General features: G+C 41.5%; 1 protein-coding gene across 2 annotated transcripts; it reads right to left on the reverse strand.

Annotated features, from left to right (window-relative positions):
* Window positions 1-2,022: 2,022 nt before the first annotated feature.
* Window positions 2,023-14,853, reverse strand: SESN3 (sestrin 3). 2 transcript variants are annotated; one of them, XM_035900464.1, is made up of 9 exons: window positions 14,785-14,853; window positions 11,571-11,768; window positions 10,641-10,823; window positions 10,014-10,250; window positions 8,370-8,517; window positions 6,032-6,147; window positions 3,497-3,687; window positions 2,936-3,080; window positions 2,023-2,109 (listed from the first exon to the last, which is right to left on the reverse strand). In XM_035900464.1, exons 2-9 carry the CDS (start codon window positions 11,763-11,765, stop codon window positions 2,023-2,025), a joined length of 1,302 nt encoding a protein of 433 aa, XP_035756357.1. In that variant the 5' UTR covers window positions 11,766-11,768; window positions 14,785-14,853. The 2 variants fall into 2 exon arrangements, with proteins under 2 accessions (XP_035756357.1, XP_035756356.1); XM_035900463.1 differs by having other exon boundaries at window positions 8,343-8,517.
* Between the last annotated feature and the right edge of the window lie 4,998 nt (window positions 14,854-19,851).

Below are 19,851 nucleotides of genomic sequence, written 5' to 3' on the forward strand. Positions count from 1 at the left end.
GGGAGGAAAAAGGATCATAACAACTTAGAAAGTTAATCTAAGTTCATATATATGAGCATCTCAACACTTCTGACGAATCTTTGAAGTTAGCTATACAAGATAAATAAATCTGATGTTTTACCCAATGCTCTCTCTAGAAGAGAGTCCAATGCTGCCTACTGGGTCTTTTTCTAAATAGCCAACATTACATTAAAAAAAAAAAAAAAATTACTGATTTCTTCCTCAAAAGGTTTTCACATGCAGAGTCTGCAGTCTGAAAGTGCAGAAAAGTGTACAATCATTTAGCTTTCCAATCTGGAACAGACAGATAAAGCGAAAAAACCAACATGCGAATTCACAGCAAGGTATCAGGAAAAGGGAAGAAAAGAGAAAACTAACTTTAGTAGCGTACTGGTCCATGATTTTGTCAATGAAGAGTGTTAAAATATGACTGATAGTATTTTTTTAAACTATTCTGCAATCACCAATGGAAAGAAAATCTGAATTAACTTCTACCATCCAATGGAACATTAAAAATAAACCTATCCAGTTAGTTTTGAATGTATGCAACAGAAATAAAGGTCACCCTCCTCAAAGAAATATGAAAAGTCCAAACCAACAGACAAAAGTTGAAGCAGTGACAACTTGCATCCTACCGGGTAAGTTTAAGCATCTCTTTAGGCACTTCACTGGTTCATTAAATGCAATACAAAATAAAGCTATAAATATCAACATTTTGTGCTCTTAAAAATCAGTCAAAAGCAACAGAAAACAGCACAAAAGTGTGACATTTTTGGCAGCTTATTTCTTCCCTTCCCCAATGTTACCGGTTGTCCAAGAATGCTTTGTTTTGGGGATGCTTTGGCATCTCAGTATCAGGTTGTCTTAAGCCATAAAAGCTAAAACAAAACTGCTAGGCCTTAGACAATAAAGAAATTTGGTTTTAAAATTTCTTTATGGCTATATAAGAAGGACACTTTAGCAGTGGCATGATAGGGAAAAAAGCTTGCTTTCTTTTTAAATATTGCACTTTTCTTTTGTTCACTCACACTAATGCATAGAAACTTTTAAGCTTTGAATATTAAAATTTCATGCTATGAAAAAGTTATGGGAAATAAATTTCTATACATCCAATATGAAAGAACAGATATGCTAGCCTTCCTTTACTTTCCTTAGTTAAAACATTGAGAAAGAAGAGAGTGCAAAAAACCCCACAACCCTATTTTTGGTCAGCCTGTGTATTAACTTTATAGGTGCCAACTAAACAAATTGCAACATGTGATGAGCATGGATATCGTAAGGACAACTGAGGGTGACGGTCAGTAAAACGAGATTATGCATGGCCGAAACACAGTAAGTGTGGCTGAAATGGCAAATCGTGAGGCCTCTTCTCTTGGGAAGGGGCACGACAAAGCAGATGAATTTCGCACTTCAGTAGCATGCTGTAGGATTTATCATGATTAATTTCACATTAAAGTGTGCTCAATGTTTGCACCCACATCTCGCATCACCTTCAATTGCTGCAGTAAGACAGTGACTGGCAACCAGTCTCCAGGAGACACAGAAGAATCCAGTGGGCAATTCAAGGCAACGCAGCCTGCGCGTCTCTGTCACAAGTCACGACATGGTGGTACGTTCTCAGGACAGGCAGAACTGATCTTCTGCTGGACTCCACTTATCTGAAAAATGATTGCTTGGAAAAAGAAGTCTCTAAGCACTTCACTCTGGTGCTTAAAGAACAAAGCGCTAAGATTGGATATAATAAAAACAGTTTCAGGATCCTGACCACTGCGCAGAAATCCAGCCAGAAACAATGCAGAGTAGTGCTCCTCAGTGTTACTTTTGTTATCATTAGTAATGTTAAGCATCAAGAAAACAAAACACGTCATTGCACATTACAGCCGTCAAGAAGCACGGCTAAACTTTGACACTAGAGAATTGAATAACCTGATGCTACATCACAAACAGCTTCTGGTGTGTATCTATTTCGAAAGGTCTTTACATACTCAGTAAAAACTCCTTTACTCCTGCTCAGCGAATGCTTCAGGTTAGGTGACGAGTTATGGCACGAAGGGCATACAGAAGTTCGGCTTGCATTCGAGCTTCCATTAGAAGTAGATTGACATGAACCTGTTAAAAATTAAATCAGCCATTTAGTCCACCTCTGAATGCAATATCGTTTATTAATTTAGGCTAAAATGTCTAACCTTTGGTAAAGTATCGCTGCAAGAAGCTACATCCTTTCTCCCCGTACCCTGCTGCAGGACTCCAGTTCCTCGTGAGACAGCTGTGTAGTGTATGCCAATACGAGACAACATCCTAGGTCTGCAAGGAACTAGCCTCAACTGCTGCTTTATGCAATCTTCCATCTGAGAAGTCCCAATAAAACCATTTTTGTATTCTAATGGTATTAGTTCTTTATGAATTACATTTTCTTTTCTTTACTTCCACCTGTAATCGCTATATAGGAGCACAGAATAAGGAACAGTTTACATGCCAGACTGGCTAGCAGGCACACAAGCACTGAGTCCTTGGCAGGAAGCATTTAACTTGGATATCTGAAGACATGTTGACATTTTTACTGATGAAAAACACCATGAAGGTTTTATCTATTTATATATATATGAGTTAGGGTCTTTTTTATCCTCAACTCTCAAGTATTGGCATAGTTGACCACTTCCTCATTCCCAAGTTTATCTAATTTTCTTTTACAGTTGTCAATTCAATTTGGAGTAGTCAGTCAAAATAATAATAAAAAAAGAATGAGTATCTCCAGTACACCAAGAAGCATTTTTTCCAAATTGATACCTAACACTCAATGAATTAGTCTCATTGGTTTTTCTCTGGTTAATAACAGTTCGTTTGACAGATGCTGCCGTTTTTAGGTGTCGCCATATTTTCGTTTTTAAACATCATGGGGGTCTCTGTGAAGCCAGTTTGGCTTTAAAATACATACCTTCTCCGAGTGCTTGAACTGACGCCAGTAACTATCGTACATGCGCTTGGTAGTTCTCTCTGGGTAGCAGGTCACTGTCTTTATGTAAACCTTCAGGCTGCGTTCAAGTAACTGATTAACTTCTCCATAATCATAGTCATCATACCTAAATAACACAGGCAATCACTCTGTTGGAGGTAAGTTTTTAAAAGCATGGGCTTCTGCAGCATTATGTTCTTAAGTTTGGGAATTGGAGCATTTATTATACACGCTAGAAAACGACCTGCTAACAGAGGACCTGAAAGGCTTAGTACTGGGATGTTGCCTTTTCTGAACAAAAGGTACCGTCTAGCTTCAGAGAAGACATTTCCGTAATAATTTCCATACTGATTCATAATCATTTTCTCCACTGGAAGCAGAAGTTATACTGATAGGCCAGCAAAACCACTCTTACCTCCAGACTGAGGCACCATCTCCACTTTAACACCCGGAATCTAAAACCATGCTTTTCACGTGGTTCATTTTTCATTCTGTTTACACAGTTTAAAATGCACTCCTAAGCCAGGGGATTTTCATCCATACCTGATTCCATACATACAGTGGACATAGTTAAATAAAGCTCTTCTTAGCGTAGTTGTATCAACATCTTCATGTGTTGCCATAGTGTTATATGTGAGGTTATATACCATCCGAAACTTCTCATCAAGGAGATGCCCAATATCAGAATAAAGCCTGTTTACAAGGGAAAAGCCATGATTTTCCCAAGTATAGTCCTGCAGGAAGAGAAGGAAATATATAAATGTACAAATAAACTGAAGCCCCTATCTGATTCTCTCTGTAGCTCCATAGTTTTTGTTGGCTGCTAGTTTTAACTTTATTCTCTTCAATAAATTTGCATTTCAAATCCTTCAGCTGTATCACCTGTTCCGTTCCCCTAGGGTTCCTGGCCATGAATATCATGTCGCAACACCCCACCTCTAGCTGGACATCATTAGCCTACAGGAGAAAAAACCCCAAGCTTCTCTTGGAAGCGTTGAGGCAATTTGCTGTGCCACTCTGATTGATGTCATTCTATGTGGGATGGGCCTTTAAGTTTAAAAACTTGTTCCTCTTGGAGGCCTTGATGCTTAGCTCTGAGCAGAGATGGAGTATTTACTCCCACCCAGGATGTACACTCATTGGGTAAAGTACCATCCTTGAACAAAGTCATAAAATCCAAAGGCTGCTTTGGTCTTAGACAAGCACAGGATAAAAACTTGCCTGCTCTTTGCAGAGTGATGGCATGGCATCAGCAGCGGAGAACGACCCTGCTCCAGAGCAGCGTGCAACCATTCTCCATGCTGCAGTTATACAGAACATGTCGGTTTGCCCACATCCTTGGCAAGTGTTCCATCATTCAATCGCTGATGCCACCTTTACAGTCAAGGGCATCATTTCCACGTCCTTCCTCTGCCTGGCTGTTTTCAAAAGGTACTGCTGGGCAAGGGTCCTCACCCAGGTGCTTTAGAGTACGTCTAGTGGACTGGCCCCCTGATTAGGGTAGTGGGGAGGAGTACGTAGGATAATATTCAGCTGCCTAGCAGAGGTGTTCGATGACATCTGAAGTGCCCCACAGCATCACATTTGGCCTCCAGCTGCCAGTCCAAAAGATCATAAAGCCTGTGAGAAATATGCCGTACCTACCAGCCCTGTAAAGGTGTTCAGGACACTTGGGACACCACAAAAGCCTCAAAACCAGAAGCCTCAGGAGGGGTAAAGCACTGCTTACTAACAGCAATTAATCCATACCGGCAATGAAAAAGGGGGAAAAAATGTAAAGACATTCTGTTGTGTATGGAATATTTTTTCTATTACTAAATTTAAGCCCACAGAGATAAAGACAGTCTTGTTTTATCAGAATAAGGACTGGATTTATTGCAGGGTTTTGGGATGCCACTGCAATTTAAATAGCATTAATACCAGAGCATTTGGGAGGCTGTGGGAATGCACAACTAACTGCTTATGAGTAGAACACACTAATAAAGTTAAATGATCAAGGTGACTCCTTTGAATGTAGGCCAGAAGCTGTCCTGTTTATTTAAGTGCAGAGATGTTTTAGTTCCAATTTCAACTTCTGTAAAACTTTTTTTCCATGGGATCCTGCTGCTCCTAAGTAGTTAAGCAGAATGTTTGATTTACAGGCACCGACTCTGCCTTATTCTTTTTGGCAATATCTACCTACTTGAGGCTCACATAACGACCACAGAGTAAATTAACCAGATCAGCAGAGACTGCTATATAGCTAAATACATTTCCTGAAAGTGATCATGGATTCTTTATTTTACAGTCTTAGATACATCTTCTGACCGTGAAGTTTTCCTGCACCAACTGTTTTTTTAACTGAAGTTTCTGATTTGGTTTAAGATTTCTTCTATCGCTTACAATTTATTACTAGTCTGCTGATTCATCTACTGTGTAAGGTGGAACAGAACCATCTAGAATGTCCCTCCTGTTATATGCATCATGAAGAAGTTCATGAGTCTGGTCATGGAAAAAACCACCAATATGTAAGACAATGTACAGATAAAATGTACATGGAACAGCACTAAAGCTATATTCAAGTATAGCCAAAACCTTCAGTAATCATATTTAAGAACTTTTCTTTTCCGACAGTGATTTGGTGCATATATGAGAACGATACTCACCAAATTGTTCTCACACACATATATACATCTATTTATTGATAGCCACTGGACAGAGAATACTTGATAAAATAACAGAAATAAGAGTTCTTCCAGTGGATTTTTTTCTACAACATCTGGTGGGACAGAAAAGAAATTCTTTCTTTTCTACCTTTCACTTTTATTCCAGATTAGCCATATATGCTTTACAGTTTCCAAACATTAATTCTGGTAATAATTGGAATAAGACTAAAGCTAAGTATTCCCTTGTCTGAGATTTACAAATAGTAAAAGACTCATCTTGGGTAGATTTATGAAAGCTTGCAAGCTATTTAATGGGCCAGGACAAGAAAAGGAACGTGCGATAAACATGCCCCACTTCAATCGCTTTACGCTATTTGCTCTGTGATGAGATATACAAACGTTCTTTGACTGAATGTACTTAAAGAGAGGGTACCTGAGCTCTGAATGTTGGCAGATGGTCTTCTCCTCGCCTTGCAAAGTCTTTGTACCCAAACCCAGGATCTTCAATATAGCGGGAGACATCCGTAGAAACTATTTCATCATCAAATGCTGTGAATAAAACAGCAAAACGCTTTGCTTTAGGCAAGCACATGAGTTAGCGCCGACTTCCAACTACCGCTCTACTACAGGACCAGAGAACAATTTTAGAAGCTGTGCAAAGGAAGAGAGGGGTACAAAGGAAAGAAACATTTCAATCCCAGGCTGCTTATATGGGATCCACCCCCTTCACTGAGCCAACTAAATGTCAGCCTACACCATGTAATTCTACAAAATGGGAAGAGATGGGCTAAACTTCTCTCTGGAGGTGTGCTTTTATCTCTCTTGACTTCTGAGGGAGGCTAGGTATCTTAAATCAGGAGGATGAATCCCGTTAGCAAAGTCATTGTGCTAGGATAAGAAACAGAAAAATGTCCCCTTGACAACAGGATTGCTATGCTGAGCAGGTATGGTGTCAGGAATCACACCAGCTCTGTTCTATAACCCAGAGTACGAGCAACCAGAAAGCCATGCAACACTCCACTTGTAAATATCAGTTGAAGATTATATGAAAGCAAAGAGCGCTACAGTACATCAGGCTAAAATTCTGCCAGAAGCTCTAGTAACTAAGCATCTTCGAAGAGCCCCAAAATGTGTCACTAAGCAAGCGCAGGTTCTCTATCAGGAATCAATCTTTCCCTCCCGAATAAACAGGTGGCTTGATTGTGTAACTACCTCTGCAGAAGTTGACTACTGCATAGCTGACTGCGTTTGACCCTGATGTTAAAATCCTGGCTTGCTTCCACATGCATTGACAGAACAGTTGCCATATGTCCACTGTTAGCACCTTGAAAAGTCAGTTAATCTAAGAATTGCAGAAGTGCTTTATCTCCTCTTTGCCTCATTAAACAATCAAAACATAACTGCGTAGGAAGAAGCTCGCACAGCATCTGCTACAGCAAATCCTCAGCAAGAATAAAAAACCTGCATGCACTCCTCTCCCCTGACAAGGGCTGAGTTTCATGAAAGGGTAAATGCATACAGACTCCTCAGCTCAAACCAGCAAACAGCAAAGAGGGAGGAAAATCAACAAAACTATCAGCAACCACATCAAAACCCCCCTCTGTCCCAAACAACACCTCTTCCTTACACGCCTGAAATTGCAGAGACTCATGGAAGTCCTGATTTCATAATGAAACTGCAATGAGTGTCAGTTTATCTGTGCTGTTGATACTGCCTGACCAAAAAAAAACAGAGCAAGCATGGACAATGTCTGTTTCTTAAAATGCAGCCATGATGTTGCTGGATTTAGTTCTTTCAGAGATTTTGCACATTCCTAGAGACCCACAAATCCATCTCTCTGCTCATCCACAATACATCCTTTCTCCCTTTTGGGCTCAGTCCACAAAAACTTAAGATATCTTCAAACACATTTGGTCTGAAGCTACCGAGATCTAAATTCACAAAGAACAGCGTCAGGAAAATGTGAAGCATTTTATGGGTCACTTCTTAAAAAGACACAAGCTACTGTTTTCAGGTAGCCTCTACTGAGAGGAAATGGCTGGCGATTCTGATTGTCTTAATAGTAGACTTTCCTTGAATGCTTTCTTTGGAAAATAACACCTTCCTGTCTATAGGCAACAGATTTCATTGGTTTGCTAGAGATGAAGGCCTCCAAAGCATACTGGAAGAATACGGGAAAAGACGTTTTCAGCTTAGAATTTTGAACATTATTTAAGAATAAAAAACCACTAAGCATCTCTATCACAACACAGGCAGTGGAACAGCACAGCAGTATGATCACTCAGATTTGTAAGTTAGAAATGTCCTTTCCAGGTAGGCAGTAAATGGTAAAGTAGTTGAGTCTCACCCCAATCTGTTTCCTGAACTAAACGTCCTATCTGAAGCCTACTTATGAGTGTCACTGAAGTTCTAAGCACAGCAGAACCTAAACCTGTGAAATATTACTGATTAATTACATGAATTAATTAATTTGAAGACATAGAGCATATAAAGAAAGAGAAAGTTACACCCAACTTTCTAAAGAAGCCTACAGGCTTTTTTTTTTTAATATGCAAAAGCTAAATTTCAAGTAGCAAAAAGGATGATGTTATTTGCCAATCAATAAATCCTAAGCAGATGAAGCAAGTGACAGGACCATCCTTACCAACACTCCTACGAGACCAAGAGCCAGAATAAAGAAATGGACAGAAAATGCTGTAGTCACTGAACGGGCCTCAAGTGTTTAGTTCTTACAAAGCACAAACAAAAAGGCACTGGAAAAGCACAAATACCTCCACTAATTACTAGCAGACTCTCCTTCTTCTCCTTTTCAAAGCGAGTTGCCATTTCTTCCTGAGAGGCTTCTTCATCCTCTTTATCTTCTTGTAGCCTCTTCATCCTTTCCATTAAGGCCTCCAGCTCACTTAAAGAATCTGCAATCTGCAAAAACACCATGACATTCTGCAAAATTAGAAGATAGACAACGTGTGTCATCTTCAGATTTCATGCTCGACAACAAACGTTCTCAAAAACAAGACAGCAACAGCAAACATGAAAACTCATGCCAGAATGCATTTTGTCACATACGGCGTAGGCAAACAGCTTTCAGACAGTTAGAAGGAGGGAGCTGGGAAGCGTTACTCTAACCGACTGCAGTATCTACTGCAGCAGGACTAACAGTGGAAGAGGTGGTGTTTGAATGTGGAAACCGTAGTCGCTTATAATATATGTTATGAACAGCCATCTGTGTGCCCTACATATATCAGAAAACAACTTTTAATATTAAGGTAACTTTTTTCAGTCTATAAGTAACGCAAAGTCTGTTTCCGAAGAGACAAGAGTGCAACATGGCAATGCAGGAACACAACCTGAGACAGCAAATCAGTGTTTTTCTTTTCCTTACACCTGATGGTTGCTTTTGTGAGGAAAACAGGCCTCTCTACTAGAAATACATCGAAGTTTGGGGTTCTGTGATCTGTACTTATCTTTCAGATTTTTTCATAAAATAAATCGTTTGGTTTTTCTTTTCCATCTTTTCCTTTCGATTCTGTTCTTCTGCCCATAACTATAGTTGTTTCTAGTATGCTACTCGCTGCTTAACAAGCAGCACAGTCAGCAGCAGCCCCTTGCCCACTACAGAGGGGGAATAAGACACCCCGGTGATTTGAGCTAGCATGTCTTACAGCCCAGAAATTTAAGATACAGCAATTGAACTGACTGATCACATGTTCACATTGTACTGCTAATTTAAAAAAATATATCTAGTGACTCTGCTCATAATCCTGATCTTCCATCAAAGGCAGTGAGACTAATTCATCAATCGGCATTAATTCAACGACAGGTCTTTGAAGAATTATAGAGCTACTTTCCGAAAAAAATTTCCACACTTAAGTTAATTAACTACTCATCAAAGTTCTCTGTTGGTTGATTCAAGACTGGAACACCAGCATAAAGAATTAAGTAATTTCATTTCAGACATTTCCTCCCATCTACATGCAAATGTTTCAGAATTGACCTGTTTTGTGATTGTAGGCCTTGAAGTCAAAATTATTATTAATGAGACTTCTTTTTTTTTCCCCATTTCTTTTTTCATTCCATATGTTAGGAACATGGATGACGCAACACTCCAGTCAGCGACATGGTAGCTGAAGAAACTGGGCCTTCAAGCTTTCAGCTGAAAGCAAAGTTTTAGTCTTGCCCAATGTGACATTAACTATCAAATCACATTGCTCTGACTCCCATCCCCCCTTACAACGTGGCTTTCAATGGATTACACTGCAAACTGCTAGAGCTAACGTAAGAGTTGCCAGACTCAAGCATTCCAGTAAAGTAGACAAAAACTTTCAAACCAGCCTGAAATTTAAACAGGAAAGAATGGAAGAAAGTTTTCTAATGCAAAACAGAGGCAAGCAAAAGAATCTTCTTGCGACACTAACCCCAAAGTTGCTACTTGTGAGGGATGCATTTTCTATGTTGTTGTCATTGGCAAGATCACAGACACAGAAGTTGTTGACTGCTATAAGTCTGACCCCATTAGATGTATCCGGATCTCTCTCTGGATTAATGCCACTACCAAATACAAAACTTGCCAAGGCATGATAATGTGCCAACAGGACAACAGCATGCACCAGTTCAGGAAGAGACCAATTATTTTCCCCAGTCTTGACAAGTTTCTGAAACGAGAATAAAAGAAGTGTAAATATAGAATTTCTTTCAGTCCCCAGTTTTTCTATAAAACACTATGCATTTTGAAAAGGGATCCATTCCTTTCTTCCAATAATACCACATTCTTCTTGCACACAAACTCTCATTGGATAAAAAAAAAAGAGACATGTAACATATTACCTCTTTTCTTTTGGGGTTATTTTAGCCAATGCTATTCCTAAAAAGTAAATCTTGTTGGCTTTGTCACACAGAACAATTTATTGGCTTATTCAATGCTCTAGTACTTCCCTGAATTTTTTAACTGAAGGTAATGAAGCCTAGCCAGACACTTGCATAGTTCTTAGCAGCTCTTGCTATCGGACATTTACTGCTATTACAGGGCACGACTTAACAGGTACCTGAATGTGCTCTTTTGTGATCAGCCAGGGCCGGTGCGCAAGGAGTTTGTTTATTTCGTTCAGATTTTTCAGTCTTTGGGGAATGTATTCTAAACCATTCAACCACTCTGCAATCCCGCCAGTCTTCAAAAACTCATCAACGTGCATATTTATTAGGTAGGAACACTGATGTCTGGCCGCAGCCTGGAATAATTAAACACAGAAGGAAAAGGGCAGCACATTAGCACATAATCTGGTTACGCTGCAGGTGGAAGACAGGTTACTAACACAAAACAAAAATACAGTTTCATTCCAGAGGGCCATGTTTTATATTGCAATGCGTTTCTATACAATATGGAGGATTCTCCAGTAAAAGTACATTTGATTACTTTAGTCTGAATCGCAGAATGTAATTTAGGTTGGGAAGACGAGATCTGGTCCAACCCCTTGCTCACTGTAGGGCTGACTTAGATCAGGTCGCTTGGTGCCTTGTCCAGACAAGATCTCCATCCTTGGAGATCACACAACCTCTCTTGGCCCCTGCTGCAATGTCTCAACATCCTCATGGTAAAAACTGCTTTCCTAGTGTCCACCTCCAATTTGTTGTGACTGGAGTCCACTGCATCTCATCCGACTGCTGCGCACAGATGGTTAAATATCCAGAAATGAGGTTACACAGTTTTAACTGCTCTCTGTAAAACCTCACTCTCCTGGGTATGTGAGAAGTGTATCGCTGTGGGCAACAGAGAAACACGTACATTGCCAATTCTCCCTTCTCACTGAAAACCTTCTGGGTAGGCATGCTTTATTCTGATGAAAACCAACTACAAAAATTCACCCCCTGTCAAAATATCACACTAATGTCTCCTTTCTAAAGTTTTCCCTTTTTCTTCTTTTTTAAATACACAAGTCAAGATCAGAGGAGAAAATACATAGCCTGTTGGTACATACCATGATAGCAATGTAGTGCCTATAGGGCAAAGGAAGGGGCCCATCCATGCGCAGCATATAGAACTGGCTGCGGAGGAAAGACTCCAGGTACTGAGTATGGATACTCATGACCTGCGTGATGTTGTCCAGGCGACCAGATGTAGAGTATTCTTCCACAAGAAGATTAGTACGTTCATCCAAACCATTTGCTTGCATAACCTGAAAAATAAAATGGACAAACTTAACAGAGAAAGAGGTTTTCTCTAGCTTTAGCCCTGGAGAGAAACATATTGCGGTATGAGAAGTTTGCTTGTGTACAAACTTAAAGGCAATGCTGGAGATCCAGATGTATATTTGTAAATACACGTACTTGCATGTGTGCGAACATACACATACAGATGTTACTTGTATACCAAGAACTGAAGAACACTTTGCACTGTACCTTTGTTACTTTAATGTGTTTCTACAAAAAAACAAAAACATTTTGCTGTAATCTTTCCGAAATGGCTAAACCCGCAGATGCTTAAAGTCAAATCTGTGCAGAGAGCTGGAAGTAAGCAATAACTAAATGGAAAGTAAAGTTTTTATGGAAGCCAGCCTGTATAGACACACACCACCCGAGCATTCAGCCCTAAAACTGATTTCAAAATTAATGGAGAGGAACTGGGTTATGTAACCAAATTATAGAAACAGCCTGGCAATCTACCCCTTCTGCGCCGGTATAATTGAAGAGGAGATCAAATGCTAATTTGTCCATAACATTCAAGTATTATTTAGAATAGGAATTTAATGCTTTCTTTAAACAAAAGCTGTTCTTTAATTATTCCAACCAACCCAAACCTTGGGCACAAGATGAAATGAAACAGCAAAAGAGTAGCTCTTGCACTGCAAGCCCTGACACAGTATTAGTGCTATTACTCAGTGTTTATCACCAAGAACAGCCATTCTCAACATGTTCACCACTGACGTTACAAGCACAAGACCAGAATACCCAGTATTTATTCTGAAACTGCACAGTATTAAACCAGCCAGCTTACTATTTCACACACCGTGAAATGGGAAAACATTTTAGCAGGTTTACTGCACATGAAGACAGAAAGTGCCTACACCCAGGAAGACACAATTCTTTTGCTGAAATACTGTATTTAAAATACGTTCTCCTCTTTTATGATGGGCTGATGGACTGTGTCACAAATATTTTTCCATAAAATCCTATAAAGAAGTTACATACAAAGAAACACAAACAACATACTACATTTTCACTTCTCACCACTGCACTTCGCTGTTTTAATTTGTGGGCACAGAAAGAAAGGGAAGAATTGGCTATGTAGTTAGGCAGCTCCATCATTTTTACATGTGTAGCTCTTCACCATGACAGCGTTTCTGTGTTTTGTACCCCGAATGATGCCTCCTCAGTTTTCCTTAAGAATGTTTTTACCATCAGAAGTTTATTCACACATTAGAGACCATTTTATCTCACTTTTTATTACAGTTTATCATCGCTCCACTCCAAGGAGTCCCCCCTATTCTTCAGCAAGTGTATCTATCTCCCATGGATTTAAGAGCTCTTTCTCTCATTTACTAGTCTCTTGGGGAAATTGTACTTTTTGTGTCTCTGGTAAGGTTTCTGATGTTCTCCAGCTTGTCAGGAGTTTTCCTTGTAACAGTACAAGCTATGGAGAAGAAATTCTGTTGACAAAATTGAAATACAATTCTGTAGGATTGCACTGTTGCTACATTAGACATAGCAGTATGTGGCATTATTGCTTCTGAGATTTATCTCCACCCATATTACTATCCTATTTATACTGTATATGTACTTCCTCCTGAGTTATTACCATCCATGGATTCACAAACATATTTTTTATTCTGCTTGTAAAGCCTTGCAGCACTTTAACAGAAACCTTTACAATTAAGTTGTTATTGCTCTGTCCATATTCCTTCCATTACGACAATAAAGCAGGCTTTGACACGAGCAGTGTTATTATCAAGATTTGTTGAGACATTCAGTGTGTTACTAATCTCTAACTACATCCTTCCTATCCGCTGCATTACTTCATGCCAAGGAATGGGGGGAAAAGGTAGTCATTGGCTTACCAAACAACACTTAACATCTGGTCGTGATACCGAATAGCTGTTTGATCCATACAGGTGAAGGTTCCCTGCTTGTACTGGGTAACCGCTGGGGTTACTCCTTTCTGAGAGCTACTCAGTGGTTCCTTCTGCACCCCTGCTAGCACCTTTACCAAGTGTGTTGGCTGTGAAATAAATTAATTCACAATTCTCTCAAAATATGTTATTTTCACTATGTCTATTTTTCTACTTTTTACGCAATTACTGACTTTATGAGAAAAATTAAGTCATTATGAAGTTGGGCATCTCAGTTTCATCTTGTATTTCATGCGAAAGGAAATTCAATCTGCTCCCCTCTTCCCAAGTCTAAAAAAGCTTTTTTTGACCTTTCTTCCGTTTTGCTTCATTATGTTTGTTTTTTGATTCAAACCTTGCTGATGTATAAATGGAGAGACTCAAGAGAACATCAGCTATCTTGTCTTTCAAAGTGCCTTTTTGGCCCTTCTACCATGTGAATTGTCTGCCTTTAGCAACTACTTAAACCAAAAAGAAGGCCCTGGTTTTATAGCTGGCCATCCCAAATATTTAATTGATCAATAAATAATACTCTGTGAAGACTGAGATCACAGAACACCACCACAGCAAAGTTTCTACTTACTGCAGCAAGCTGCAAATCAAGCCTTAAGTTGAACATTAAATCATGGGCAGGAATCTTGAGTTTGAAGTCAAACCGTACCTTTCAACCATAAATTCTCCCAAGACCCATGGTTACAGTCTAAGGAGTTCGTCATACTTTCAGGTTCTCTCAAACTGAAGGTCAGATGGTGCTCTGAGAGCTATATAATCATACTGCTGCAATACTGGATAGGCCCCCCCTTAGGCCTGGAATTAAGAGAAGTGATCATCCCCCACAAGAAGAGCAGAGCCGGCACACACGTCTGTCTCTGGGAGTGCTGGCGATGGGAAAGATGTCAAACGGCACCACTTGTGTGAAAGGGCAGGGTCGTTCTTACCCACTGGAGCCTGCTCCAGGGAAACCATCGCTTTTGCTCGCAGAGGAGCTCATCTGGGTACCACTGGGCAAGCAGGATCGTAAACCCATCCTTTAGTGTTTCCATTTTAAAAGCTACCACCCGCCTGGCCCAGCTAACCACAAACTTACTTCGTTCTCTGGTATAAAGGCACTTGGTCCTCTTGTCAATGGTGGGGAGACTTGTACTCTTTTTTCCTGCAAAACAGACACATAATTCTGTCAGTGTCAGGAATATCATATTAACTTGCTTTATCTCACAAGATAAGATCTTCAAGGCCCGGAGTAGGTTCTTTTCCCAAGGCCACCTGGGTGTTTTGCAGCCCACTGAGGAGGTGAAGCCATCACACCACGTTGGTTAGATCAGCTTTGCATCCTCTGTACTTTGCACGAATGAACAGCACCAATTTTGGCAAGGGATAAGAGAAAAAAAACCAAAATCTGATCCTGATTGGTTTGTAGCTTTAAGATACATAGACAACAGCAATACAACATCTGGCATGATGCTAAAATTAGCCATTCAGTGGATTGACTGGAAGTTCAGAAAGCAGAGGGGGAAAAAAGCCATCCTTGGGAAATTATAAGCAAGATGCCATTTTCTTCAGTATCAGCACCTAATGAGATCCTCAGTGTTAAGAAGAGTGTAAGCACTTTGTGTGCCAAATATTGCCGTGAAAAGCACAGTCCCTGCAAACCAGCAAGACCCAGTTGAAGACTTACTCTAGAAACCCAATGAAATGTCTGCCTTTCTCAGCTGCCGAGTCTGGAGGAGACCACCACATGCAGTACAAGCCTTGATACACAAACCCCAGCTAGAAGTCATGAAACGCCCTTTGAGGATGATATATTTAGTACAGAACAGGCTGATAGAGTAACAATAGCCAGAGGACTTCTTTGATTTATTAGGGATAAGAAACTGAACTATGATAAACTGTGGAGACTCTCATGGTGTGGCCACGGATGGCCGAGGGGTGAAGACGACCTTGGGGAGGTTGCCTGCTCCTCTGGCTCACCAGGAGAAGGATCAGCACTGCCCACATCATTCCTGACCAACGTTGGTCCAACCTCCTCTTAAAGACCCTCCCAGAGGTTCCTCCGTCTCTCGAGGTCATTCAGTTCCTCGGATCTTTAGACAGTTTTTCTAATGTCTAACCTGAATTTCCCTTGCAGTAATTGAAAGCCTTTGCTTCTTTTCTTTCCTTTTCCTCTTCATGGTTATATTCCACCTGTCTGGAAACTGTGGCTGCACACCTTCTCAAGTCCCTAATTGCACCGCAGTGCTGGTGACTCTCAGGTTATCAACAGCCGTCTCGGATTTGTCTACTAAATATTTCGTGTCCCTAACGTAAAACTCCAAGGTCTTCCATTAAAAAATGACCCTTAAATACCTCTATCAGGGAGCCTTAAGCTTAACCGCCATGTGCGCGAACAGCAGCGCTGGTCCCAGAAGGAGCGTGCCACCGATTGCCACACAGGAAAACGAAGCCGCTGGAGCTGCATAACTATTGTCCCGATCCTTAAAAACATCCTGTCCTTTCTAAATTAGATTATGAAAAAACATGCAAATATCAGCAGTGATTATTCAGGAAAGATGTTCAAAAGCAAACTCTCGTAGGACAATTAGATTTGTGACTTTGGAATAATTAGCTACTAAAAGATGCAGAAATAAGCTGGATCTACCGTATGAAGCCCAGCAGCCAAGACAACTTACTGCAGACGCTGCCTGCTGTCACAGCCCCAAAATCCCGTAAAATACTTCTTATGAATCAAATGCACTTGGTCTAAAGTAAGAAGAAAGGGTGCAGAGAGACTGGGTATCTGCACAGGCAGCCCCTTCCTCGCACAGCTACACAAGGCACAGGAAGACGTCTTCTAGCTTTAAATACACAACCCTGCTAGCAGCCAGTCATTTCTGCCCACGCTAAAAAAAGAAGAGTACTATTAAGGTTGCATTTTACTTGTTTTGTGAAGGTTATCTGGATATTAGCGTTTAAAACCTTCATTTCATACTGAATAATCTGGAGGAAGCAGCTTGGGCGAGCAAGACAAACGTGGATAGCTGCAAACCGTCAGCTCTGGCTGGCCCAGGCCTAAACCAGAGCTGAACCATCGCCTTCGCCACCTTGCTCCCTGACCTATACCTTGCTTCCTTCAGGCTCTGCAAAGCTGGCCCTTGAGGCCAGGCCAGGGCAAAAAAAATGCATGTGCTTCTCCTAGCGGGATCTGGGCTCCGTTCCCGTGTTTCCCCATTCAACGTGATTGTTGCTCCTTTGACCCTGCAGATAAGCTACTGCTGAGAAGGAAAGGAGGAAACGGTACTTGGGTGGATGAACATGGGCAAGTGCCTCCGATTAACTCCTGCGAACGACGACAGGCAGGCAAGGAGATAGTCAGACAGAAAACCGAGGTGTGTTAAATAAACTACAAAAAGGACAAAGCCCAGCTCCTTTTGGGTGGTGGTAATGCCACAAAACACAAACCTGGAAAAAAGCACATAAACAACCAAAGCAAGAACAAAAACCCAACCCCCCAATCTTAATAATAATCATCATCATTCAAGTTGGTGAGTCTAATCACGGCACGCTTTCAGGGGACTGTTTTTTTTCTGTATCAGAAGTGTATACTCTTCCCTTCCATCAACACACAGGATTACTTTGCCTTCATGCCAAAGCTTTTAATTATTAAAACTGGTTAGAACAAGCTTGTCAGAAGAAAAGGAGCAAGTATCTTCTGGTTGCCTAAGTTCTCAGGATACTATTCACAAACACGGGAAGTTTACAAGCATTAAGAAAGATAACGTTGGCTTTGTCGAACTGTAGATAAGAACCCCTGCTTCTGGGCATGCTTTATCTAGAGCAGTGATTTAAAGTCTACCCAAGAACCCAAATATGAAAAACTATGTACGGGAATTATAATGCAACACTGCAGATATATGGTCCTTTACGGTGAAAGTTCTAGCAAAGCTTTGTATTTCCCAAGAAAGCGGGTTTGTTTTCCTGTCCAACTAGTCCTTGCAGGTTACATTAGCTATTGGTAAGTCAGTCAGCGTCCCTAAAATCTTACTTGAAATTGGATTCTTATGCTAAGTGACTGAAGCAAGAAACAGGTTGCTCAGCAACTAAGATACCATACGCACATATAGCAGCCATCTTGTGCTTCACGTTTCTCCAGAAATGCATTGCCAGAGTATGAGTAAGTTACCTCAAAAGCTTTGCAACCAATTCTACTTACATTAAAACCAGAGTCTTTTCTGGGGGTGCTTCTTTGGAAGGAGGAAGACGATGAAGAGCTTCAAAGACAAAGCTCTGAGCCCAAGCAGGCTACTGGGAGAGGAGCCACTGCAAGCCAGAGCCCAGGAGCAGGTTTTGCAGTAGCACGCTGCGGCGTCAGACAGCAGAACGAGACCTCTGCAGACCATGGGAGAGCTGCTGCAGCAATTCATGAAAGAACAGGCCTGAGCAAGCTTTTTCTGTGACTTGCTTTCTCTCCTTAAGCTGCACTTGGAACGGCGTCGGGAGCTAAATATCAGGAATTCTAACAGTGATGAAGTGGAATCATTTCCCGTTTGCACGCCTATAATTTGCAAGAAACACCTTCATCCTTGGGCGAGCTCTGCCCAAACCCTCCAGAGCCAGAAGCTGCCACTTGCTGTGTCTCGCAGGTTTATTTTTAGTTGTGGCAGTGACCATGCACCTTCCCTCCAGAGCCAAGAGGCCGTGGGCACTGGGACATGGCACCTGCATCTCAAATCGCTGCTGGGCTGCCGCGGCAAAGGAAGGGATGCCAGAGCCACTCGGCTGGCAACATGGCCATGAAGCCCAAGCAGGAGCAAGCATGAGCCCGGCCGATGCTGAGGCAGCGTGGTGGCTTTCCTCCATAAGCCTGAAAGAAATAATCCTTCTTCCTCTTCGCTATCGCATGAGTCACCGTGTCCTCAGGCTTTGAAGAGAGGACTATTTTTAGCAAGCTGTGAAAGGAGGCCGTTTTATTTGAGAATGGAGCCACTGGCTGGTGGGGCGAATGGAGCAGCTGGTTTGGGAAGTCCTTTTGAATACCCACGAATGCAGAAAGCACAGGTGAGAAGCAAGTGGTTGCACTGATGTGGGTCTACAGTGGCTTCTCGTGCATGAAAGTGAATTCATCCTGAGCTTGACATCAAGGTGACCATGCTGCAACTGGGGAAAAAAAAAAATCACTGGGAAGAAACATTTTGCACCTCAAGAGGGAATTTTGCGAGCCATGGCAACGTTGCCACTTGTGTCCCTGTGAACTCTTAGAGCAGTGCAAGGGACTGGGAAACACCCACGAAGGGCTCAAAGCCTCCACTCTGACAAAAACTGCCACCACTGTGAAGATGTCAGGATAATAAACAGCACTAGATCAAATATAAATCCTAAGGGCAGCCCAGAAGTAGCTTCTCCTGAGGAACAAACTCTTTTTTTCTAAACAAGCAGGAATTTTTTTAGGGGGGGAAGGTGATGAGTACGTATTTCTTTTTTATTACACCTTTTCTTATATTATAAAGTACAAGCAATTTTGCTACCATCTAGCATTTCTAAGGATCTCTGTTATTAAATTCAGTGGTCTATCTTTTTATAAAACACTTAATAATCTGAGGCAATAATCTGCAGTCAAGTCCATCATTGGGACAACCTACATGGACACGTCTCCATTTCTATGAGGTGCCTAAACTCCTTCTCCAGCAGAAAGTGAGAGGCAAGGTGCAGTGTCATTGAAAACAGGAGCTGACTGCCATTTAAGACTCCCTGGAGTCTCCTGCTTGGCATCCAACCACCACCTGGGAGGGAATGGGCTTCTCGCTGGTGTGTATACTGTCCAGCAGTCCCTATGGATGCCCTGGATACCCTTAAGCATCCTAAATGGTACCTAACACAGGTGTTGGGCACCGTGGCACTGGTCAGCAGCTGGAGCACGGTTTGGGTTAACCATCAAACCTAGTGACTGGTGAGCCAGGTTACCTGGGCTTTGCTGTCTGTACCGGGTGTTTGGATGCTGAGGGTGAGTGTGGAGAACTGGGTTTAGGATTCCCTGGGGCTGAACTGCCCCAAAGGAATCGATTCAACAACCCCATGCAGCGCTACAGGCTTGGGGAAGAGTGGCTGGAAAGCTGCCTGGCAGAAAAGGACCTGGGGGTGCTGGTTGACAGCCGGCTGAATATGAGCCAGCAGTGTGCCCAAG

The sequence above is a fragment of the Egretta garzetta genome, unplaced genomic scaffold (genome assembly GCF_000687185.1).
Source record: "Egretta garzetta isolate BGI_Z169 unplaced genomic scaffold, ASM68718v1 scaffold58, whole genome shotgun sequence".
Taxonomy (NCBI): Eukaryota; Metazoa; Chordata; class Aves; order Pelecaniformes; family Ardeidae; genus Egretta; species Egretta garzetta.